The sequence below is a fragment of the Pan troglodytes genome, chromosome 20 (genome assembly GCF_028858775.2).
Source record: "Pan troglodytes isolate AG18354 chromosome 20, NHGRI_mPanTro3-v2.0_pri, whole genome shotgun sequence".
In the NCBI taxonomy this organism is placed as follows: domain Eukaryota; kingdom Metazoa; phylum Chordata; class Mammalia; order Primates; family Hominidae; genus Pan; species Pan troglodytes.
This window is the reverse complement of record NC_072418.2, coordinates 47,190,581-47,216,145: the sequence shown is the minus strand read 5'-3', so window position 1 is coordinate 47,216,145 and position 25,565 is coordinate 47,190,581. Positions and strand designations below refer to the sequence as shown.

General features: G+C 39.3%; 1 protein-coding gene across 28 annotated transcripts in view; it reads right to left on the bottom strand.

Moving 5' to 3' along the window:
- Positions 1-15,462: 15,462 nt before the first annotated feature.
- ZNF227 (zinc finger protein 227) overlaps positions 15,463-25,565 on the bottom strand; it is a 59,798-nt gene continuing 49,695 nt past the window's right edge. For 11 of the 28 annotated variants that reach the window (XM_054674121.2, XM_016936132.4, XM_009435802.5 and 8 more), the window contains 3 exons: positions 24,182-24,308; positions 22,937-23,020; positions 15,463-18,029 (listed from right to left, as the gene is read on the bottom strand). In XM_054674121.2, coding sequence (XP_054530096.1) covers positions 15,901-18,029; positions 22,937-23,020; positions 24,182-24,308 — 2,340 coding nt within the window. In that variant the 3' untranslated portion in view covers positions 15,463-15,900. The remainder of the gene's footprint in view (positions 18,030-22,936; positions 23,021-24,181; positions 24,309-25,565) is intronic. The other 17 variants (XM_054674125.2, XM_054674126.2, XM_054674127.2 and 14 more) reach the window with 3 other exon arrangements.

Below are 25,565 nucleotides of genomic sequence, written 5' to 3'. Positions count from 1 at the left end.
AGGTCTTACGTTTAAGTCTTTAATCCATCTTGAGTTAATTTTTGTATAAGGTATAAGGAAGAGGTCCAGTTTCAGTTTTCTGCATATGGCTAGCCAGTTTTCCCAACACCATTTATTAAATAGGGAATCCCTTCCCTATTGCTTGTTTTTGTCAGGTTTGTCAAAGATCAGATGGTTTTAGATGTGTGGTGTTATTTCTGACGCTTCTCTTCTGTTCAATTTGTCTGTATATCTGTTTTGGTATGAGTACCATGCTGTTTTGGCTACTGTAGCCTTGTAGTATAGTTTGAAGTCAGGTAGCGTGATGCCTCCAGCTTTGCTCTTTTTGCTTAGGATTGTCTTGACTATAGGGCTCTTTTTTCGTTCCATATGAAATTTAAAGTAGTTTTTTCTAATTCTGTGAAGAAAGTCAATGGCAGTTTGATGGGAATAGCCTTGAATCTATACATTACTTTGGGAGGTATGGTGGCCATTTTCACGATATCGATTCTTCCTATCCATGAGCATGGAATGTTTTTCCATTTGTTTGTGTCCTCTCTTATTTCCTTGAGCAGTGGTTTGTAGTTCTCCTTGAAGAGGTCCTTCACATCCCTTGTAAGTTTTATTCCTAGGTACTTTATTCTTTTTGTAGTAATTGTGAATGGGAGTTCACTCATGATTTGGCTCTCTGTTTGTCTATTGGTCTATAGGAATGCTTGTGATTTTTGCACACTGATTTTGTATCCTGAGACTTTGCTGAAGTTGCTTATCAGCTTAAGGAGATTTCAGGCTGAGATGATGGGCTTTTCTAAATACACAGTCATGTCATCTGCAAACAGAAACAATTTGACTTCCTCTCTTCCTATTTGAATACACTTTATTTCTTTCTCTTGCCTGATTGCCCTGGCTAGAACTTCTAATGCTATGTTGAATAGGAGTGGTAAGAGAGGTCTTCCTTGTCTTATGCCAGTCTTCAAAGGGAATGCTTCCAGCTTTTGCCCATTCAGTATGATATTGGCTATGGGTTGGTCATAAATAGCTCTTATTATTTTGAGATACATTCAATCAGTACCTAGCTTATTGAGAGTTTTTAGCAAGAAGGGGTATTGAATTTTATTGAAGGACTTTTTCTGCATTTGTTGAGGTAATCATGTGGTTTTTGTCATTGGTTCTGTTTATGTAATGGATTATGTTTATTGATTTGCATATGTTGAACCAGCCTTACATCCCAGGGATGAAGCCGACTTGATCATGGTGGTTAAGTTTTTTGATGTGCTGCTGGATTCGGTTTGCCAGTATTTTATTGAGGATTTTTCACATTGATGTTCATCAAAGATATTGGCCTGAAATTTTCTTTTTTTGTTTCGTCTCTGCCAGGTTTTCATATCAGGATGATGCTAGCATCATGAAATGAGTTATGGAGGAGTCCCTCTTTTTCTATTGTTTGGAATAGTTTCAGAAGGAATGGTACCAGCTCCTCTTTGTACCTTTGGTAGAATTTGGCTGTGAATCCATCTGGTCCTGGGCTTTTTTTTTGGTTGGTAGGCTATTAATTACTGCCTCAATTTCAGAATTTGTTATTGGTCTATTCAGGGATACAACTTATTCCTGGTTTAGTCTTGGGATGGTGTATGTGTCCAGGAATGTATCCATTTCTTCTAAATTTTCTAGTTTATTTGCATAGAGGTGTTTATAGTACTCTCTGATGGTAGTCTGTATTTCTGTGGGATCAGTGGTGATATCCCCTTTATCATTTTTTATTGTGTCTATTTGATTCTTCTCTTTTCTCTTCTTTATTAGTCTGACTAGTGGTCTCTCTGTTTTGTTAGTCTTTCCAAAAAGCCAGCTCCTGGATTCACTGATTTTTTTGAAGGGTTTTTTGTGTCTCTATCTCCTTCAGGTGTGCTCTGATGTTAGTTATTTATTGTCTTCTGCTAGCTTTTGAATTTGTTTGCTCTTGCTTCTCTACTTCTTTTAATTGTGATGTTAGAGTGTCGATTTTAGATCTTTCCCGCTATCTCCTGTTGGCATTTAGTGCTATAAATTTCCCTCTAAACACTGCTTTCGCTGTGACCCACAGATTCTGGTACGTTGTGTCTTTGTTCTCAATGATTTAAAATAACTTATTTATTTCTGCCCAAATTTCATTATTTACCCAGTAGTCATTCAGGAGCAGGTTGTTCGGTTTCCATGTAGTTGTGCAGTTTTCAGTGAGTTTCTTAATCCTGAGTTCTAATTTGATTGCACTGTGGCCTGAGAGACTGTTTGTTATGATTTCTGTTCTTTTGCATTTGCTGAGGAGTGTTTTACTTCCAATTATGTGGTCAATTCTAGAATACATGCTATGTGGCACTGAGAAGAATGTATATTCTGTTGATTTGGGATGGAGAGTTCTGTAGATGTCTATTAGGTCCACTTGGTCCAGAGCGGAGTTTAAGTCCTGAATATCCTTGTTAATTTTCTGTCTTGTTGATCTGTATAATATTGGCAGTTGGGTGATAAAGTATCCCACTATTATTGTGTGGGAGTCTTAAGTCTCCTTGTAGGTCTCTAAGAACTTACCTTATGAATCTAGGTGCTCCTGTATTGGGTGCATATATATTTAGGATAGTTAGCTCTTCTTGTTGCATTGATCTCTTTACCATTATGTAATGCCCTTCTTTGTATTTTTTTTTATCATTGTTAAAGTCTGTTTTATCAGAGACTAGGATTGAAACCCCTGCTTTATTTTTCTTTCCATTTGCTTGGTAAATATTCCTCCATCCCTTTATTTTGAGCCTATACTTTGCCATTCTTAAAACAGTTTATACTTAATGGATTTGAAATTGGAATATTGTCAGGTACAATTGGACTGGAATGGGGAGCAAAATGTAGCAATAACTCCTGTAGTTCAAACACCTGGTAATATGAGGTCTCTGTAACTCTAGGGGGTGGAGGGGAGGTGGAGACAACTGGGGATAACATAGGATTGGATAAATGAGCTAATGCTGGAGCTGGAGAGAAGAAAATGAACAGAAGTCCACAATATGAACTGCAAGGTAGTTCTAATTATGGGATTCAGGAAAAAGAAACTATATTTTCACTGTTCTCATTGTGAAGCCTGGAGTTAATGATAGAAATAGGCTTTTAAGAACTTTTATTCTGGATGAAAGCAGGACTAGGGAAACAAGCTTTGCAGAAAAATAGTAAGATTGGAATGAGGCAAGAGAAAACCCATTGACAACAAAAAATAAAAAAGCATTCCAATCTCTCAGGGATGAAAATACCATCCTGAGCAGCAGTCAGTAACATATATGGGGTCTGTGGACTGGGTCTTTGTTAGGTTTTAAAACTGCGTTGTTAAACGTGTGTTTAATTTTTCTTTTCCAGTGGTGAGTCAAAACACAATGGCCAGTTAACAATACTCTTCCCATGGAGTGAGGCTGTAGGGAAATGTAATACTTTCTAAAATTGTGTAAATATGAAGATATGGATGTGTAACTGTCTATATGTATTATAAATGAGAGAATACTGAGACTCTAATCAAATAATTAAACTAGGCAAAGGAAAAAATAAGGCCCATTAATGCATTTGGGGAAATTTGCTTTAAATTTTTTTCTAAACTAGGTAATATATTTACATGGTACAAAATTAAAATAATATAAACAATATACCTTGAAAACTCATCCCATTCTGACCCAAGGTTGTTTGCCTATACCAAAAGCCCATGTACCACATGTAATCTTTGTGTGTTTTTTTTTGTTGGTTTGTTTTTTTTGAGATGGAGTCTTGCTCTGTCACCCACGCTGGAGTGCAATGGCACAATCCTGGCTCATTGCAACCTCTGCCTCTTGGGTTCAAGCGATTCTCCTGCCTCAGCCTCCCAAGTAGCTGGGATTACATATGTGTACTGCCACGCCTGGCTGATTTTTGTATTTTTAGTAGAGATGGAGTTTCACCATGTTGCCCAGGCTGGTCTCGAACTCCTGACCTCAAGTGATCTGTCTGCCTCGTCCTCTCAAAGTGTTGGGATTACAGGCATAAGTCATCACGCCCGACCAGTGTTAGTTTTTCGTGTATACTTTCAGTGGGTCTTTGTGCACATGAAAAATTCAACAAGTATATACAAATGAGCTTTTTCTAATGTACTAAAATATACACCCTTCCATCCTTTGGTTTATTACATGAAGAATGTAGTAAGAAACAAGAGTTTCTAGGTGAATGAATATATTTCTGTGGATTTTCAATGGTAGTATCTGTATTTTTAAAATAAAAATAAAAACAATCACACCTAGACACATCATATTGAAACTGCAGTAAATTCAAAATAAAGAGAAAATTTTGAAGGCGGCCAAAGGCAGGGGATGGGTGAGGAGACACAATACATACAAAGAATCAAAGATGAGAATTACAGGACATGTCTCATTAGAAACTATGCAAACCAGAATACAAAGAATATAGAAAGAAAAAAACAACAACACATAATTCCATACCCAGCAAATATATCCCTCGAAAATGAAGATATAATGAAAACTTTTTAAGACAAAAACTGAAAAAATTCAGTAGCAGCCAACCAGCAGTACAAGAAACATTAAAGAAAGTTCTTCAAACAGAAAGGATGCTATATAAAATTTGGTAAACTTGCAAAGTAATGACGATTTCCAGAAGCAGTTAAGAATTTAACTTTTAATTGCTCTGAAAGACACTTGACTCCTAAAGCAAAAATAATAGCAATGTACTGTGGCTTTATAGCATATGCCAATGACAAATGCTTGACAATTGGACAAAAGTTTGAAGGAAGGAATTGGGAGTGTACAGTTGTATAAGTAAAGAGTATATATTCAAAATCTCATTAACCAAACACCACCTGTTTCCCAAAAACCTAGTGAAATAAAATAAATAAAATAGTATATATTATTTAAAGAGAGGCTGTCATTAACTATAGATGAATATTGTAAATTCTACAGTAAACGCTAAAACAATAATGAAAAGAGGTACAGGTTGAGTACCCCAACCTGAACATCCAAATGCTGTAAAATCTGAATTTTTTTGAGTCCTTACATGACAACTCAAAGGAAATGCTGATGGGAGTGTTTTGGATTTCAGATGTTCAGACTGCAAATACTCAACTGATAACTACAATACTAATATTCCACAATCTGAAAAAATCTGAAATCTGAACACTCCTAATCCCAAACATTTTGGGTAAGGGATATTCAGCCTGTAAAAATAAGCTAATTGTGGATACGATATGAAATCATATTTAAAAATTAGCAAAAAATGTGTAACAAAAGGAAAAGAAACAAAGAAGGTAACCAAAAATAGATTTATATCTGACCATATCAATTACTAAATGATAAATGACATAAACATACCAATTATAACAAATCATCAGATTGGAGAATAAAGCAACAATAATCAAATTAAAGCTGGAGTGGCTATACTACTATTAGGCAAACACTAATAAAAGGCTACAGTGGGCCGGGCGCGGTGGCTCAAGCCTGTAATCCCAGCACTTTGGGAGGCCGAGGCAGGCGGATCACGAGGTTAAGAGATTGAGACCATCCTAGCTAACATGGCGAAACCCCGTCTCTACTAAAAATAGAAAAAAATTAGCTGGGCATGGTGGCGGGTGCCTGTAGTCCCAGCTACTCGGGAGGCTGAGGCAGGAGAATGGCATGAACCTGGGAGGCAGAGCTTGCAGTGAACCGAGATCGTGCCATTGCACTCCAGCCTGGGCGACAGAGCAAGACTCCCTCTCAAAAAAAAAAAAAAAAAAAAAAGCTACAGTGGTGATATTAAAAGCAAACGAAGTAGGCATCAAAACAAGGATTATTACCAGAAATAAGAGGGACATTAAATAATAAGAGGTAATTTCGCCAAAAAGACATAAAATTAAATGTGTATGCACAAAACAACAGAGCTTCACAATATACAAAGCCAAAACTGATAAAGACAAAGACTAAACAACCCACAATTAACAGTTGGAGACTTCATTCTCATTAATCAATAAAACAAATAGAAAACCAGTAAGTCATGATGAACTCTTGCCGTGATGGAAAAAAGAAAAGAAAACCAGTAAGGATATAGAAGACCTCAACAACATTATTAATCAACATCATTAAAACATACACCAAGATGGATCATACTCTGGGCCATGTAATTCACTGCACCAATTTAAAAGAATTGAAACCACACAAAGTATATTCTCATATCACAACAAAATTAAATGAGAATCAATAACAAAACAATCTCAGGAAAATCCCCCACTACCCTTAGAAATTAAATAACCCATGGGTCAAAAAAAACCCCATGAGTTAGAAGAGAAAAGGGAAAATAAGAAATAAAAATAAAAAGATAACATATCAGAACTTGTAGAATGCCACTAAGGCAGCATTTAGAGAAAAATTTAGAGCATGAAATGCTTATATTGGAAGAAAAGGAACTTACATCAATTATCTAAGCTTTTTTAAGCTTAATAAACTTAAAAAAAAAAAAGCTGGGTGCAATGGTTCACACCTGTAATCCCAGGATTTGGGGGAGGCCAAGGCAGGAGAACTGCTTGAGCCCAGGAGTTTGAGACTAGCCTGGGTAACAGAGTGAGACCCTGTCTATGAAAAAAGAAGAAGAAGAAAAAAAAAAAAGAAAAACCCCTAAGCAAGAAAGAAGAAAACAACAAAAATGAAAGCAGAAATCAACCAAACGAAAAGGATAACAATAGTGAAAAAAAAGCAATAAACTTTGAAAAGAACAAGAAAACAAAACAGAAATTATCAATTGTAGGACTGAAAGAAGGATATGATTACAGATCCTAATGACAGGCCAGGTGCAGTGGCTCACGCCTGTAATCCCTGCACTTTGGGAGGCTGAGGCAGGTGGATCACTTCAGGGGTCAGGAGTTCGAGACCAGCCTGGCCAACATGGCAAAACCCCCTCTCTACTAAAAATACCAGCTACCCAGGAGGCTGAGGCAGGAGAATCACTTAAACCTGCCCCGGAGGCAAAGGGTGCTGTGAATGCAAGATTGTGCCACTGCACTCCAGCCTGGGAGACACACACACACACACACACACACACACCAGATCCTAATGACATTAAAATGATAATAAGGAAATATTACGAACAACTTTATGCCATACGTGACAACCTAGATGAAATAGACAATGTATTTAAAAAAGAAAAACTACCAAAATTCATTCAAGAAGAAACAGACATCCTGAATATTCCTATACCTATGAATGAGATTGAATTCAAGTTAAAACACCTCCAGAAACACCACCACCAGGCCTAAGCCTCTTATATGTACCAAACATTTAAGGGAAAAGAAACTACCAATTCTACACAAACATTTTGAGGAAAAAGAAGAAAATAAAGAGGAGAAAAACACTTCCCAACTCATTTTATAAGGCTAGCATTATCTTGTTACCAAAATTAGAAAAATGCATGAAGAAAGACAACAGATCAATATTCCTCATAAACATAGACACAAAATTCTTCAACAAATACCAGCAAGTCGAATATATGAAAATAATACTACATCATGATTAAGTAGGTTTATCTCAGGAATGCAATGTTGTTCGAACATTTTAAAATGAATGTAAGTCACTATATTAATAGACTAAAGAACAAAAACTCTTCAATCATCTTAGTAGATGCAGAAAAAGCTCTTAGGGAAACAAGCAAAGAAACAGAAAACATTGGAAAAGAAGAAATAACTGTATAAAGAATGAAAAAGTTACCAGAACTAATAAATCAGTTTCAAAAGGTCCTGGGATGCAATGTTAATATACAATGTTAATATAAATAAGTTGCATTTCTATATACTATTATGAACAAATAGAAACTTACAACAGAACAAAATTTTCAGGAATTTTTTAAGTACAAGTCTAAGAAAACAGGCAATATCTGTGTACTGAAAAATACAAATCACTGATGAAATAAAAGACCTAAATAAGTGAAGAGACATGCCATTTTCACTGATTGGAAGACTAAAGAAGTCAAATCTTCCAACACGCTTCCCATTAAAAGCCCTGCAAATATTCTTTAAAAGAATCAACAAGATGATTCTACAACTTACATGAAAAAGCAAAAGAACTAGAATAGCTAAAACAATTTTGAAAAAGCAAAGTTGGAAGACTCGTGCTACCTGATTTAGAGAGAATTACTATAAAGCTATGTTAGTAATCAAGAACAACTGGCTGTGTATGGTGAAGAGACAAAAAGATCAACGAGCTAGAATGGAGAGTTCAGAAATAGGCCCACTCACATACGGTCAATTGATTTTTGACAAAGACACAAAGTCAATTCAATGGAGAAAAGATCATTTTTTCAACAAATGGTGTTGGCATAACTGGACATCCATAGTTTTAAGATGAATAAACGTGTTTTGTATTATATATAAGTATTAACTAAAAATGGATCATACATCTGTATGTAAAACCTAAACTTGGCTGGGCATGGTGGCTCACGCCTGTAATCCCAGCACTTTGGGAGGCCGAGGTGGGTGGATCACGAGGTCAGGAGATCCAGACCATCCTGGCTAAAATGGTGAAACCCCGTCTCTACTAAAAATACAAAAAATTAGGTGAGCGTGGTGGTGGGCACCTGTAGTCCCAGCTACTCGGGAGGCTGAGGCAGGAGAATGGCGTGAACCCGGGAGGCGGAGCTTGCCGTGAGCCGAGATCGTGCCACTGCACTACAGCCTGGGCGACAGAGCGAGACTCCGTCTCAAAAAAAAAAACCTAAACTTATAAAATTGGCAGAAAACATAGGAGAAAGTCTTTGAGACCTTGGATTAGGCAAAGGTTTCTTAGATATGACACCAAAAACATGATACATCAAAGAAAATTATGATAAACTAGACTTCATAAAAATTTTAAACTTCTGCTTAACCACAGACTGAGTGAAAAAATTTTGGAAATCACATACCTGATAAAGCACTTGTATCAATAATATACAAAGAACCCACAAAACTCAATAAGAAAACAAGTAACCCAATAAAAAAATGGGCAAAGTATTTAAGTAGACTTTACCAAAGATATGATAATGGAAAATCAGCACATGAAAAACATGTTTAGAAAAATGCAAATTAAAAACACAGTGAGATACTACTAGGGTAGAATGGCTAAAATTAAAAGAGACCGACCATTACATATTTTGATGAAAATGTGAAGAAAAGATGCACACTGCTGGTGAAAACGTAAAACAGCACACCCACTTTGGAAAAGAGTGGAAATTCCTTAAAAAGTTAAACACGGGCAGGCACAGTGGCTCACGCCTGTAATCCCAGCACTTTGGGAGGCTGAGGCAGGTGGATCACAAGATCTGGAGTTCGTGACCAACCTGGCCAGCATGGTGAAACCCCATCTCTACTAAAAATATAAAAAATTAGCAAGGCATGGTGCCACATGCCTGTAGTCCCAGCTACTCAGGAGGCTGAGGCAGGAGAATTGCTTGAACCCCGCAGGCCGATGTTGCAGTGAGCCAAGATCATGCCACTGCACTCCAGCCTGGGCGACAGAGCAAGACTCCGTCTCAAAACACACACAAAAAAGTTAAACACAATGTTTGGGGTGATGGGCATCCCAACTACACCGATTTGATCATTACACATTGTACACATGTATTGAAATACCACATGTACTCCTCCAAATTCCTATAACTCTGATAAATAAAAATACCAAAGTAAAAATACAATAAAAGTTATACATATACTTACCATATGATCCAGTTATTCAATTCCTAGCTATTTATCCAAGATAAAATATATAGTCTAGAGTTATATATGGTATATATATATATATATTTCTAGACTATACATATCTCCATGCAAACACTTGTACACAAACAAGTGTTCATAGCATGTCATAGCATTTATAATAGCCAAAAGTTTGAGAACTCAAATCCCCATCAACAGATGGATTTTTTTAAAAAAATTATGGTATATCTACACACTTACAGTAATGCTCAGTAATAAAGAATTAATTCTATACAAACAACAAGGATGAATCTCTTTCTGCAAGAAGTTAGGAAAAAGTATATACTGTACAGTTTCCATTTGTTAGAATTGTAGAAAATGCAAACTATACAGTGTCAGAAAGCAGATCAGTGGTTGCTTGGGGATTGGGGAGGAGCAGAATGGAGATTAAAAGGGAGATACGAGGTGACTTTGAAGAATGATGGATATTTTTGCTATCTTGATTGTGGTGATGGTTTCAAAGATACACATATTAAAACTTTAAAAATTGAACACTTTAAATATGTACAGCTTATTGTATGTTAATTATATCTCACAACTTAAAAGGGGGAGGGAAAAAGAGAAGAGAAATATGGGTATACATTGTCAAAAGGCTCTCCAACTTAGAATTTTCAAGCGAATGGCTATCCTAAAACCTGCATTTTTAAGATTATTATTTCTGAGTCAGGGCCCCAGGCTGGAGAGCAGTGCAACATCACAACTGCAGCCTCAACCTGCTGGGCTCTAGCAATCCTCCCACTTCAGCCAGTGAGCCTGTAGCTGGGACTATAGGCACGTGACACAATGCCCGGCTAATTTTTTGATTTTTTTGTAGAGATGGGGTCTCACTATGTTGCCCATGCTGGTCTTTCCGGGGTTCAAGCCATTCTCCTGCCTCAGCCTCTGAAAGTGCTGAGATTACAGGCATGAGCCACCATGCCTGGAAAAAGCTTCATATTTTTAAATAAACCTGATTTTGTGGAGGAACTACCAAGTAAATAGTTTCAGGTAAGTCCTAAAAAGGATTCCTTCCTCAAGTGGACTGCAAAATTACAGTTGGAAGAGGTACATTCAGTTAGGTTACAACTGCTAGGTTAAAGCTTCAAACATGGCTGTTCTTTTTCAACATTTGAGTTAATTTTTCAGTATTGGATTTTTAATCATCAAACAAGAAGAAATATTTAAAAATTAATGGCATCAACGAGGTCAGAAATGTAATCAAGGACATAGGAAATACAAAACATATCTCCTAGATCGAGGTGTCCAATCTTTTGGCTTCCCTGGGCCACACTAGAAGAATAATTGTCTTGGGTCACCCATAAAATAGCTGATGAGCTTTAAAAATTTGCAAAAACAATCTCATGTTTTAGAAAGTTTATGAATTTGTGTTGGGCCACTTTCAAAGCTGTCCTGGGCTGCAAGTTGGACAAGCTTGCCTAGATTATTGACTTAGTATAGGAAAAGCCTGAGTCGAAATGGAGCAAAAGACTTCCTAGGCAAATTTCGTTCTTTTTGAAGGATATTCCATTCTTATATTTGCACTTTATTTGTGTGAAATGGGATGCATGCTCTACAGAATGTAAACTTAGGAGTTCTGGCCTTGCAATGTAATTTATGCACATAGCATTTAAGAGTAGTTTGAAGTCAGCAAGATAGACCTGAGTTCAAACTGTGGTTGTGACATTCACTACTGACTGACTTAGGGAAGGTACTTAAACCTGTAAAACCTAAGTTTACTTACCAAAAAAAAAAAAACAAAAAACAGAATAACATTTATTCATAGAATTGCAGATTAACTACACATTGGACACACAGCACATTGCTTCATATACGGTCCCAATTTTCTGTAAAAAATATGCTTGTGTTTTCTTATGTCAATTCGAGCATTTTTTTTTAAACCTAAAAGATTTGAGAAGTACTGAATTGAGATAATACATATCTGTAGTATGTATGTATCTCAGAAGCAAGGCTTCCGAGAAACTAAAATTTGCTTAGATCAGAGAACGGCAAACTTCCTAAAAAGGGCCAGACAGTAATGTTTTAAGTCTTGCGGGCCACAGATGGTCTCTGTAGCATTTTTTTTTTCTTACAACTCTTTAAACATTTAAAATCTCAGCTCTCGTGTTGTACAAAGAGAGGACACAGGCTAGATTTGGCCAGCAGGCTATAGTTTACCGATCCCTTCCTTAGAAATTTCAAATATAAATTAGCAGAAATCTAGTAATAGTGACATCTATGTTGAAAATAATAGTTAACACTATACAGGTCTTACTATATGCCAGGCATATAGTTTTAACCCTTACCACAGAACTAAAAGATATTATCCTCAAACATTGAAGACACAAGCAAATTGAGGAATAGAGAGGTTAAGCATTTTGCCTGCAGTTACGCAACTAGCAAATGGTTACACTGAGCAAGAAAGTCTAATTCCAGGGTTCCAGGGTTGGCTTTTTCTTTTCTTCTTCTTTTTTTTTTTTTTGAGATGGAGTTTCACTCGTTGCCCAGGCTGGAGTGCAATGGCACGATCTCAGCTCACTACAACATCCACCTGCTGGGTTCAAGTGATTCTCCTGCCTCAGCTGAATAGCTAGGATTACAGGGGCTAACCACCACACCTGGGTAACTTTTTGTATTTTTAGTAGAGACAGGGTTTCATCATGTTGACTAGACTGGTCTGGAACTCCTAACCTCAGGTGATCCACCCACTTCGGCCAGCCAAAGTGCTGGGATTAAAGGCGGGAGCCACTGCACCCAGTTGGCTTTTTCAAGATGGGGTCTCACTGTCACCCAGGCTGGAATGCAGTGGTCCAATCACAGCTCACTGCAGCTTCAAACTCCTGGGCTCAAGTGATCCTCCCACCTCAGCCTCCTGAGTAGTTGAGACTATAGGTGTGAGCCACTGTGCCTGGCTGACAGTCTGCTTTCTATTATACTCTACTACTTTATTACCAATATTCTGACTTGGTCTCGTTAACACTAGTTTCTCCTAAAATGCCTTGGTCCTCTCAAGAAGCAGTAGAGGGATGTGGTTTGAGAACTTTGTCAAACTACCTCTGAGAAGGTTCAGAGAATGAGAGGTAAATAAAGTAAAGCAATGCTAATCAATGGCATCCGTGACACTCACAGGCTAGGAGAGCTCCGCAACACTTCACCAGAAACCATTCCTTAACACTATCTGCAAGGAAACATTGACTGGAAGGCTCTCATCTGAATATATCTATCTTTGGATATTTCTATCAGATACTTTTCTTCATGGCCCTACGGGAACATTTTATTTGGTTTAAAGGGTCAATACCCTGAGAATAGGAAAAATTATAATGTTTGGGAGACTATGCCATTCAAAAATCATCTCTGGCATCAGTCATCCAATACTCCCGTTCTCTCCGAAAGATAGAACCCCCAAGTTCTAGTTGGATGCATGTCCACATTCCCCAGTAAATATATGAATGATACTGGGAGACAAATTTCTGATTCTTGAAGAATGAAGATGCAACATAGAATGGGGGTAAGGCTAGAAAAAAAACACTATGATATTAATTTCAGAACTAGAGATAAAAGCAGGAACTCATCATTAATTCTTTCTACCTTTCTACTTCTCTTCCTATCTGTATAACTCTTTCCCCTCCTTCCTAGAGGGAAAAAAAAAAAAAAAAGGCACAGCTATTACCCAGATCTTGATGTTTAACTACCATCCCCCAATCAGAAGAATCTGAGTTCTCAAAGAAACAGCAAATTCCATGGATGGTGCAGGAAGGGTACAAGATGAGCTTGGAACACTGTATTGTGTCAGAGTAAAGATGTGCTCAAATTTATTTAAAAATACATGATGGGCAAACAGGACAGAAGGGAAACTTCCTTAGAGTAGAACAACAATCTAACAAGTGTTGGAGGAATGATGAAAGTTGAATATATCACACTTTCGCACCATCAGAGCAATTACTGATTTAGACCAGACTTACAGAATGCTTAAACTAGTGGAGGAAAATTTCTGAAAAACAAGCTATTTAGAGTCAGAAAGTGTCTCCCCAGAAGTTGCCTTTGTAATTATTAATTACAAAGAAAAAAATAGTAATTTCGCAGTGGGAAAACCCAGCACCGCCCTCCCCAATCAGGTGTTCCAAGTTAACATCACCTATAAAGGTACAAACATACCTCGTTTCCTCACGTGCTGCACACCACTTACAGAGTCCTCATGGGAAAAAAATGTGTAATTTAAATCCAATTGTAAGGAAACCTCAGGCAAATCCAAATTAAGAGACATTCTACAAAATAATCTCAAAAATATCAAGGTCATTAAAAACAGGTAGCAACTCAGATTAAAGGAGTCTAAATGCAATGTGTAATCTTTGGACTCTAGAGCAGAAAAACAATAAATATATTATTGGGATAATTTTAAGATTTAAATAAGGTCTGTAGGTTACATAGTGTTATGTATCAATAATAAATTTTCTTTCTGGGTGCAGTGGCTCATGCCTGTAAACCTTGCATTTTGGAAGGCTGAGGTGGAACGATCACTTAAGCCCAAGAGTTCGATACCAGCTTAGACAACATAGCGAGAGCCCATCTCTACAAAAATCTTAAAAATTAGGTGGGCATGGTGGTCCACACCTGCAGTCCCAGCTACTTGAAAGGCTGAGTGGGGAGGATTGCTTGAGCCCAGGAGTTCAAGGCTGCGGTGAGCTATAATCACCACCCTGCACTCAGCCTGGGCAACAGAATGAGACCCTGTCTCTAAATAAATAAATCACTGGAATGTTGTATTGTAACTAAGTAGATATCCTTGTTCTTAGGAAAGCACACTTAAGTATTTAGTGTAGGGAGAAGGATGTCTGTAACATATTCATATGGCAAAACTTTATATATAAATGCGTTTAATATGTATAAGTATCAGTATATACATGCTCATACTTATTGAGAGAATAATTCAAACATCTTAACAACTGGTGAATCTGGGTAAAGAGTATATGGGAGCTTTTATATAATTTCTATAATTTTTCTGAACGTTTCAAATTATTTCAAAATAAGTTTAAAGAAATATAAAAATATACATAAAGTAAAATCCCATTATTTAGAGAGAACTATAAGTAAATACCCATTCATCTATGCGTTTTTACAAAATAGGATCACATAAAAATCTCACATTTTGTTTTTCAAGTTAATATATTCTGAACATCTTCCAATATCCACAGCTAAAAATTTACCTTTTCCCATTTGATGTCTGCATAGTGTGCCACTGGATTGGTAAAGCACAAAATACTTTGGCAATCCAAGTATTTCTATGTTTGCTACTAAAACAATGATGCACCGACTATCCTCTTTCCTCTTTCTCTTGCTCTCTCTCTCTTTCTTATTTGAGATGGAGTCTCGCTCTGTCACCAGGCTGGAGTGCAGTGGCGCAATCTTGGCTCACTGCGAACTCCACCTCCTGGGTTCAAGCGATTCTCCTGCCTCCGCCTCCCGAGTAGCTAGGACCACAGGCACGTGCCACCACGCCTGGCCAATTTTTTGTATTTTTAGTAGAGAAGGGGTTTCACCATATTAGCCAGGATGTTCTCAATCTTCTGACCTTGTGATCCGCCCACCTTGGCCTCCCAAAGTGCTGGGATTACAGGCGTGAGCCACCGTGCCCGGCCATACTACTATCCTTTAATACACCTCTACGGCAGATATAAATTTACTTCTGAAGATCAAAGATTCATCTCTGGGGATATATTCCTTAATTTTGCACCTATATACCATATAAAAGAATCATATTATGAGTCCTTAGCTACAGAAAATTTTTAGTAATTTTATTCATTTTTCATAGCTTTACAGCTTTTATGAAAATAATGATCACTGTAAGTATAAAATGAAAATTAAAGAAAAGTGATAATAACCCAAAACTCTCCCTGGCCAAAAAACCAGTTAGCATATGGCAAATATCCTTCCACACATTACCTTCAGGCATATATTCACAATGAAAGGTGATCATTTATATTAACTAGATCTTACCAAGAGAGCCACAAGCCCTATTTCTCCCCTAAATACGAGTTCTATTCCTGTTCATGGTTCTGTGTTATCATCTTGATGGATTTGTTAGAAAGATTCCAAGTGTGAACAAACCCCCTTCCACTCTCAGTAGTTTTACAGGGTTTACCACCAGCATGGACTAGCCAAAAACTTGAAGATGTGCATTCAGACAAAAGCTGGTAACACATTTCTCATTTCTAAAGCTTTTTACCAGTATGGACTTTCTGATGATATGTAAGACGTGAACGGTGACGGAAGTCCTTATCACATATGTCACATTTGTATGGTTTTTCTCCAGTGTGGACTCTCTGATGGGCTTCAAGACGTGCACTCTGACTGAAGCCTTTACCACACTCTTCACATTTAAAGAGTTTTTCCCTGGTGTGAACACCCAGGTGGACTCGAAGATTTGAGGGGAGACTGAAGGCCTTACCACACTCCTCACATATATGGGGTTTCTCTCCCGTGTGGACCCTCTGATGATGGCGAAGATTCAAGCTCCTACCAAAGCCTTTCCCACACTCTTCACATTTGTAAGGTTTTTCCCCAGTGTGGCCTCTCTGATGGTATATAAACTGCGAACTGTATCTAAAGCCCTTTCCACACACATCACATTTGTATGGCTTTTCCCCCGTGTGGACTCTCTGATGGGATTGAAGACCAGAGGACTGACTGAAGCCCTTACCACAGACACCACATTTGTATGGCTTCTCTCCAGTATGGACTCTCTGATGTACCCGAAAATCTATGGCCTGACTGAAGCTCTTATCACACTGCTCACATTTATAGGGTTTTTCTCCTGAGTGAACTCTTTGATGTGCATGAAGATTTGATCTCCAACTGAAGCCCTTCCCGCATTCCTCACATTTATATGGTTTTTCTCCAGTGTGAATTACTTGGTGTAGTTTAAGATTTGAACTATAACTGAAGTCCTTACCACACACATCACATCTATATGGTTTCTCTCCAGTGTGGACTCGCTGATGGGTTTGAAGCTTTGAGGACTGACTGAAGCCCTTCCCACACGTTTCACATTTGAATCGTTTCTCCCCAGTGTGGACATTCTGATGGACTTGAAGATTTGAAGCCTGACTGAAGCCCTTACCACACTCCTTACATTTATAGGGTTTCTCTCCCGTGTGAACTCTGAAATGAATATGCAGATCTGTATTACGGGTAAAGCCTTTCCCACACGCCTCACACTTGTATGGCTTCTCTCCTGTGTGGACTCTCCGATGGCATATTAATGGTGAATTGTGGCTGAAGCCCTTACCACACACATCACATTTGTAGGGTTTCTCTCCAGTGTGGACTCTCTGATGGATGTGAAAATGTGCAGCCTGAGTGAAGCCCTTACCACATTCCTCACATTTATAGGGTTTCTCACCCCTGTGGACCCTCTGGTGAACACGGAGATTAACACTCCAACCGAAGCCCTTACCACACTCTTCGCATTTGTATGGTTTTTCTTCAGTGTGGACTCTCTGATGGCACTGAAAATTTGAACTTTGACTAAAGCATTTACCACATTCCTCGCATTTATAGGGTTTCTCTCCAGTATGAGTTCTGTAATGAATGATAAGACCCGTGCTGCTACTGAATCCCTTGCCGCAACTGTCACATCTATAAGACTTCTCTCCTGTATGATTAGATTGATAAGAATGAAAAGAGCTCTTATTGAAGCAATCACCAGATTCATGACATCTACTGAGTTTCTCTCCTGGGTGAATTCTCTGATGAGTTCGCAGATGTGAGCTTTGACTGAAGCATTTTTCTCCTGTGTGAACATTCGGATGAAGGGGAAGCCTTGGGCTATAACTGAAGCCCCTTCCACACTCACCACATGGATGGGGTTTCTCTCCTAAGGGTAATTTCTGATTGGAGCCATCACTAATGATTTTGCCATATTCATTACCTTTGCAGGGTTTTGGTTCTGTGTCAGTTTTAATATGCTCATGAAATGGTGATTTCTTCATGAAGTCTTCATGTATATGCAGGTTATTTTTCACATCAATTTGCTTACCTCTACTCTGAATCTGTGACTCACTCAGATATGTATTCCCGCAAGAATGCTGGGTTCTCCAAAATGGAAACTCTTGATTTTCAATATAAATAGAGCTATCTCCTTTAGGGTTCATTATATTGTTCTCATTTTCAGAAACCTGAATAGAGTCACCTTGTAATAACTGGGAACTCTTCCCCTGAAGACACCTGGTTAATTCACTTGCAACCTGTTTCCAGATTTGCCAGCAGGACAGCTCTTGATTTGAAAGGTATTTTAATGCAAATTTTTGGAGTGTTTCCATCTTATTTTGATGCTTGCTGCCTATTAAAAAAGAAAAAAGGCAATATTTAGAGATGAGGGCAGTAAATGCTTTCTTCAGAAATATCAGAATTTCACACTTAGGCCGTGGGAGAAAGCCTTGATAAACCAGGCGAAAGGTGACCTTGTCCTTACAGCATCGTGTATTCTTTTGACATGTTTTTCATACAGGTGTAAACGAAGAGTGGGGTCAACAGGCTCCCATTCACTAAGTATAAACATGATCCATGTAGAACCGTAAGTCTAACAGTTTAATATGAGAGCTAAAAGCTAAAATCAGGTAGCTGCAGGGCAACAAAAAGACAATCCATATTCCAACCTACAATAACATCAATGAACAGCCTACTCACCTCTTCCTCAGAAGGCTTATGACAAGCGGGATTCTAATAACTAGTTAGGTTAGAAAAGTTCAGACTGTAGGCATGAAATACTATTTTAGATCCTGATAGAAATTATTCTACAACAGATTTGGGAAGACAGTTGGAATAATATGATTGTTCTAAAACCTGTTAGAAATCCAGGTCTCTGGACAAGTGGAAAAGGGAAAGCTAATCTTGTATAACTAGGAGAGAACTTCGGAGAGGAAATAGAGCATAGTGCAAACTCTCAAAGCCAACACAGAAGACGAAGAGAGGGAGAGGTATGTTCAGCTTGGAAACTTCCTCCCAGAAAGCAGGGAGCCTTGCTTGTTCTCTCGCTCCCTTCAGGTCTCTGCTCACATGTTACATGTTACTTTATCCGTGATGCCTTCCATAACACACAATGTAAAAATAAATCAACGGTACCACCATACACCATTTTTTTTTTTAAACAGCGTCTTGCTCTGTCGCCCAGGCTGGAGTGCAGTGGTGTGATTTCAGCTCACTGCAACCTCCACCTCCTGGGTTCAAGAGATTCTCCTCCTCAGCCTCCCAGGTAGCGGGGATTACTGGCGCATGCCACTACACTCAGCCAATTTTTGTATTTTTAGTAGAGATGGGGTTTTGCCATGTTGGCCAGGCTGGTCTCGAACTCCTGACCTCAAGTAATCTGCCCACCTCGGCCTCCCAAAGTGCTGGGATTACAGGCTGAACCACCACGCTCGGCCTGCCATACACCTTCGACTCTTTCCAGTTCAATTACCCTGCTTGACTTTTCCCCACAGTACTTATTATTTGATTTACTATGTACTTTCTTTTGTCTCTTTAGACCCAGTAGAATGTAACGGTCATGAAAAAAACACGCATTTTGTTTTCTTCATTGCTTTATCCCCACTGTTAACAAGGGTTTTCAAATTGTTGCAATGCATTAGTGCACCATGAAACCAAGTATGTAACTTGTGACAAAAAAACAAAAAACAGAATAAGACATGCTTAGTGTATTAAAAGCAATAAGAGTACTACTATAGGAAATACTTGTTTTAGTTTGTAAATATACACATAAATATAAACATATTTATGCTTAGTCAAGATGTAAAATTATACTTATGTTGAGGGTCATGGTTAGAAACGTATGAAAGACCTTGGCTTAAAATGTTTAGGGGGTGGTTTACCAAGTCCTAATCAAATAATTTGCCTAAATGAAATGTTACATTCTAATAATACAAACTGAAAAAAAAAATAGCAACAGGTGTCTACACATTTCTGGATATGGCAGGATGTGTAATGACACCCCACCCCCAAGAGATGTCCACAGCCTGAACCTTCAAACCTGTGAATAGTTAATGTACATGGCAAAAAGGAATTTACATGCCAGGCACAGTGGCTCACACCTGTAATCCCAGCACTTTGTGAGGCCGAGGCAGGTGGATCACTTGAGGTCAGGAGTTCGAGAACAGCCTGGCCAACAACATGGTGAAACCCCGTCTCCGCTAAAAAACTAAAAAAACAATTAGCCTGGCGTGGTGGCGGGCACCTGTAAGCTACTAGGGAAGCTGAGATATGAGAATCGCTTGATCTCAGAAGGCAGAGGTTGCAGTGAGCCAAGATTGCACCACTGCACTTCAGCCTGGACAACGGAGCATGACTCCGTCTACAAAAAAAAAACACAAAAAAACAAGCAATTTATAGATATGATTAAATGAAAGCTCTTAAGATAAGGAGATTATCCTAGATTATCCAATGAGCCTAAAGTAATCACAAGTCCTTACAAAAGGGAAGAAAGAGGGAAGCCACCCAGATTTCACCCTATATATCTCTCCCTTTTGCTGCTTCCAACATGTATCTTTTTTGCTATAATAAAACTGTAAGTCCAGCACCTTCCCGAGTTCTGTCAGTCATTCTAACAAATTATCACGGGAACTCCCAAATTTGTAGCTACTTGGTCAGAGGTGAGCAAAATTATCTGGGAATCCCTAAACTTAGAGCGATATATAAACTTAGAGCGATATAGAGAGCAGTCTTGTGGAAAACTATGCCCTTACTCTGAAAGTCCGGCCTAACTTCAGGTGTTTGGTGTCAGAAGTCACTGCAACATGTAAAGTGCTACTCACATTGCTGGTGCTAGAAGCTAAGATTAATACATGTGGATGCAAATTACACTGGAAACCCAATTTAGAAATTCTGGAATTTTCTTTGCCTAATCAGGACTCACCTCAACTCCACAGGTATGTCAGTGCCTTTGGACTTCTGGAAATGTCCAATTCAAAACTGCTAAAGAACTACTGTATGTAGGTTATATAACTGTTTTGGTATTAGAGGGAGGGGGAAATGGGAAAGTGGGAAGTCAGCTGTATGGATAAGGCAGTTTTCACCAATGAGTAAAGCCAACTTGAAATTGATACAGGGAAACTGATGAACTATAATACCTGCCATATTGCCACTGATAATTTTTGATAGTGAAGTTCTACATTCCAACAACTGTGAATAGCTTTTATCTTCTAAGGTTAGTAGGTTTGAATATTTACATGTCCAAAAATGTCTTAGAAATTACTAATTATGTTAGACATTCACTAGAAGACAGTGTTCCCAAATAATTAATCACACTGGTGTGCTCTCAATCTATGAGCTAACTCTGAGTAAAAGGGATGTGATGTCTACTTGTCTCCATTCTCTGTAAGTTTTTTGTTAAGAATTCTTATAAAAACAAACCCTTTGGCTGAGCATGGTGGTTCATGCCTGTAATCCCAGCATTTTGGGAGGCTGAGACAGGTGGACCACGATCTCAGGAGTTCAAGACCAGCCTGGCCAACATGGTGAAACCCCATCTCTACTAAAAATACAAAAATTAGCCGGGTGTGGTGGCAGGCGCCTGTAATCCCAGCTACTCGGGAGGCTAAAGCAGAATTGCTTGAACCCAGGAGGCGAAGGTTGCAGTGAGCCAAGATCACGCCACTGCACTCCAGCCTGGGTGACACTTTTGGGAGGCCAAAGTGGGTAAGATCAGAACTTCAATACCAGCCTGGCCAACATGGTGAAACCCCATCTCTACTAAAAATACAAAAATTAGTTGGGCATGGTGGTGGTCACCTGTAATCCCAGTAACTTGGGAGGCTGAGGCAGGAGAATCACTTGAACCCGGGAGGCAGAGGTTGCAGTGAGCCAAGATGGCACCACTGCTTTCCAGCCTAGGTGACAGAGCAAGCAAGACTCGGTCTCAAAAAAAAAAAAAAATTCACGTCATCTAGGAATATCTAATTTTTACTTTTAATTTTGTGTGTGTGTGAGACAAGGTCTCACTATGTTGTCCAGGTTGGTCTCAAATTCCTGGGCTCACTTGATGCTCCTGCCTCAGCCTCCCAAGTAGCTGGGACTACAGATGTATGCTAACATGCCTGGCATATATGTATGTATGTATGTATGTATGTATGTATGTATGTATGTATTTTTTTTTTTTTTTTTGTAGAGATGGAGTCTCACTATGTTGCCCAGGTTGGTCTGGAACTCTTCAGCTCAAGTGATCCTCTCACTTCAGCCTCCCATGTAGCCAGGATTACAGGTATGCACCACCATACCCAGCTTACTTTTAATTTTTAAGTCAATAGACCTGAGGAATATGCAAATTCAAGAGAAAGCAAAGAAGGAGAGAAAGGAAAGGTAAGGGGATGGAAAATGGAAGGAAGATGGTATTTTAAATTAAAATGGTAAATTTAAACATAGAAGGCCTCTCTAATGATATAACATTTGAGGAATGACCTGAGTGCAGTAAGTAAGGTGCTGGGGAGCCTCTCCACCAAGGCAATGAGGAGAGCTAATTAGAAGCCATGGAAGACAAGGGAACTTGGTATGCTTAACAAATACTCCAACGGCGGCCAGCATGGCTGAAATGATCTAAGCAAAGGGAAAGGAATGGGAGATCAAAGAGAAACTTGGTGAGATGAGACCAGGTAGGGTCTTGCAGTTCAGTACAAGGACTTTGAGTGAAATGGGAAGGTTGTGAAGGCTTCTGAGCAGAGGAATAACATAATCTCATGTGTTCTTTAAAGAACCATTCTGGGCCGGGTGCGGCAACTCACATCTGTAATCCCAGCACTTTGGGAGGCCGAGGTGGGAAGACTGCTTGAGTCCAGGAGTTTGAGACCAGCCTGGGCAACACAGCAAGACCTCATCTCTACAAAAAATAAAAAATTAGCCAGGTATCATGATATATACCTATAGTCCTAGCTACTTAGGAGGCTGAGGTGGGAGGACCACTTGAAATCAGGAGGTTGAGGCTGCAGTGAGCTACAATCATGCTGCTGCACTCCAGCCTGGGTGACAGGATGAGACCCTGTCTCAAAAAAATAAAGATTAAAAAAAGAACCACTCCGGCTACCATTTAGAAAGCAGATTATAGGAGCACAAGGGAGGAGGTGGGGAGACCAGCATGGAAGCTGTTGTTATAATCCAGGTGAAAGATTATAACACTCAGACCAGGGAGGTCATGGACATGGTAAGATGCAGACTAACCAGTACCTGAAAGAACAGACACAGGGTTCTCACCAGAATACCTACTTCTTTGGGTTTCTGTTTCCATCATCCAAAGCTTTTCTTCTGCTTCCAATTGGGATACCATATCTGGTTGGAAGGGAAGATGCCCTATGAAAATGTAGATTTTTATGTATTTAAGATGAACACACAACTAAAACACATTTTTGTCTGAACCCTATAAGCCTCACAACCTCTATAGTGATATTTTATTATTTTATTTATTTATTTTGAGACAGAGTCTCACTCTATCGCCCAGGCTGAAGTGCAATGGCACAATCTCGGCTCACTGCAACCTCTGCCTCCAGGTTTCAAGCAAGTCTCCTGCCTCAGCCTCCCGAGTAGTTGGGATTACAGGCACCTGCCACCACACCCGGCTAATTTTTGCATTTTTAGTAGAGATGGGGTTTCACCATGTTGGCCAGGATGGTCTTGAACTCCTGACCTCAAGTGATCCACCCACCCTGGCCTCCCATATTGCTGCGATTAAAGGCGTAAGCCACCATGCCCGGCCTCTAGAGTGATTTATTTTAAGATGTTTTAAGATCATGAACTATAATAAGAAATTTAGGTTGTAGCCTAGTTCATATATATATATCTCTCTCTCTCTCTCAAGTTATACTTGGCTAATGTCTGTTTTCATCACATTTGCAATGCTGTATCTCACACCATTCACTGAAAATTGTCAGTTTTTGTTGCAATGTGAGCAGTTCCTGATAAGAAGCTCTGATATTTTCTATCCTTATCTGTTTTATTTCATTGAAAAAAAAGCCAATACAGTGCACTAAGTTAATGCATTGATGGGTTTCATTTGAAAGACAACGTATTTGAAAGATAAAGCACAGAAGCTAATGTGTCCATTTACGGTTCATTTAAAACAGGGTTTTGCAACTGCAGCACTACTATTTTGGACTGGCCAATTCTCTGTTGGGGGCACTGTCCTGTGCACTGTAGGAGATTTTGCAGAATTCCTGGATACTACCCACAAAATGCCAATAGCACCCCTCTGTCAGGTGTGACAACCATTTCCAGACATTGCCAAATATCTTCTGGGGACGAAATCACCCATGGTTGAGAACCAGCAATTTAAAAGGACAGAATTTTGCCTGAGCAGAAAGACCAGAAAAACCTATCCTGTTTTCCCAGGGATTAGAAAACCTTTCGTCTTCAAGAGCAAAGAACCATTTTAAAAGGTCCAAACCCTTAAACACCTGAGAGCAAAGAGATTCTCAAGGGAATTGAAGTTCAGGGTCAGAGAGTGCCTGTCCTCACCCACTGCAACCAGGTTCTTGAAGTTCTCCACCATGACATCTCGGTACAGCTTCCTCTGGGTAAGATCCAGCAGTCGCAGTTCCTCCCTGGAGAAGACCACAGCCACATCCTTGAATGTCACAGCCTCCTACGATATCAAACACATGTAACCTCAATCTTACAAGCAACCTCCACTAGAAGAAGGGTGGCATCAAGAAGGAAAAGAGCACCACAAAAAAGTTGTTATAGATTCCAAGAGATCTCAGTCAATTTTCAGCTGTTACAGTTTTCCCTGTCTCACTATCTCCTACGCTCATCCCCATAAAGCCTGTAGTTTATCACTGTTTTTTGTTTTTTTCTTTTTTGAGATGGAGTCTCACTCTGTCACCCATGCTGGAGTGCAGTGGCGCAATCTCTGCTCACTGCAACCTCCGCCTCCCGGCTTCAAGAGATTCTCCTGCCTTAGCCTCCCAAGTAGCTGGGATTACAGGCGTCTACTACCATGCCCGGATAATTTTTGTATTTATTTAGTAGAGATGGGGTTTCACCATGTTGGCCAGGCTGGTCTCAAACTCCTGACCTCCAATGATCTGCCCGCCTTGGCCTCCCAAAGTGCTGTGATTATAGGTGTGAGCCACTGAGCCTGGCCCTATCATTGTTTTTAACGTTTGCAAAGTTCACAGGCCTTCAGCAACCCCCTGGACAGGTATATAGCTCTTCCTGTGCTTTCAAGGCACATGTCACATCCACCTACTACAGGATGCACAGCTGCTTAATTTAAAGCACTGGCTCTGGAGTCTGGCCAGGTTCAAATTTCAAGGTTTTGCCTTTTACTAGTTATAGGACCTTGGGCAAATTCCTTAATCTCTCACTAACTGAATTTCCTCTTCTTTATCATTGTATCTAAATTATAAGGTGTATGAGCCTGACACAGAAGGATCACTTCAGCCCAGGAGTTTGAGGGTGCAGTGAGCCATGATTGTGCCACTGCATTTCAGCCTGGGCAACAGAGTGAGACCCTGTCTCCGTTTTTAAAAATAAATTTTCAGGCTAGGCACAGTGGCTCACACCTGTAATGCCAGCACTTTGGGAGGCCAAGGTGGGCAAATCACTTGAGGCCAGGAGTTTGAGACCAGCCTGGCTAAGATGCTGAAACCCCGTCTCTACTAAAAATACAAAAAAATTAGCCAGGCGTGGTGATGTGCGTCTGTAATCCCAGCTACTCAAGAGGCTGAGGCAGGAGAATCACTTGAACCTGGGAAGCGGAGGTTGCAGTGAGCCAAGATGGCGCCACTGCACTCCAGCCTGGGTGACAGGGGTGAGACACTGTCTTAAAATAAATAAATTTTTAGAATTAAAATAAATAGATCATAAAGTGTTTGAAAGGATCAGATGAATGAATATA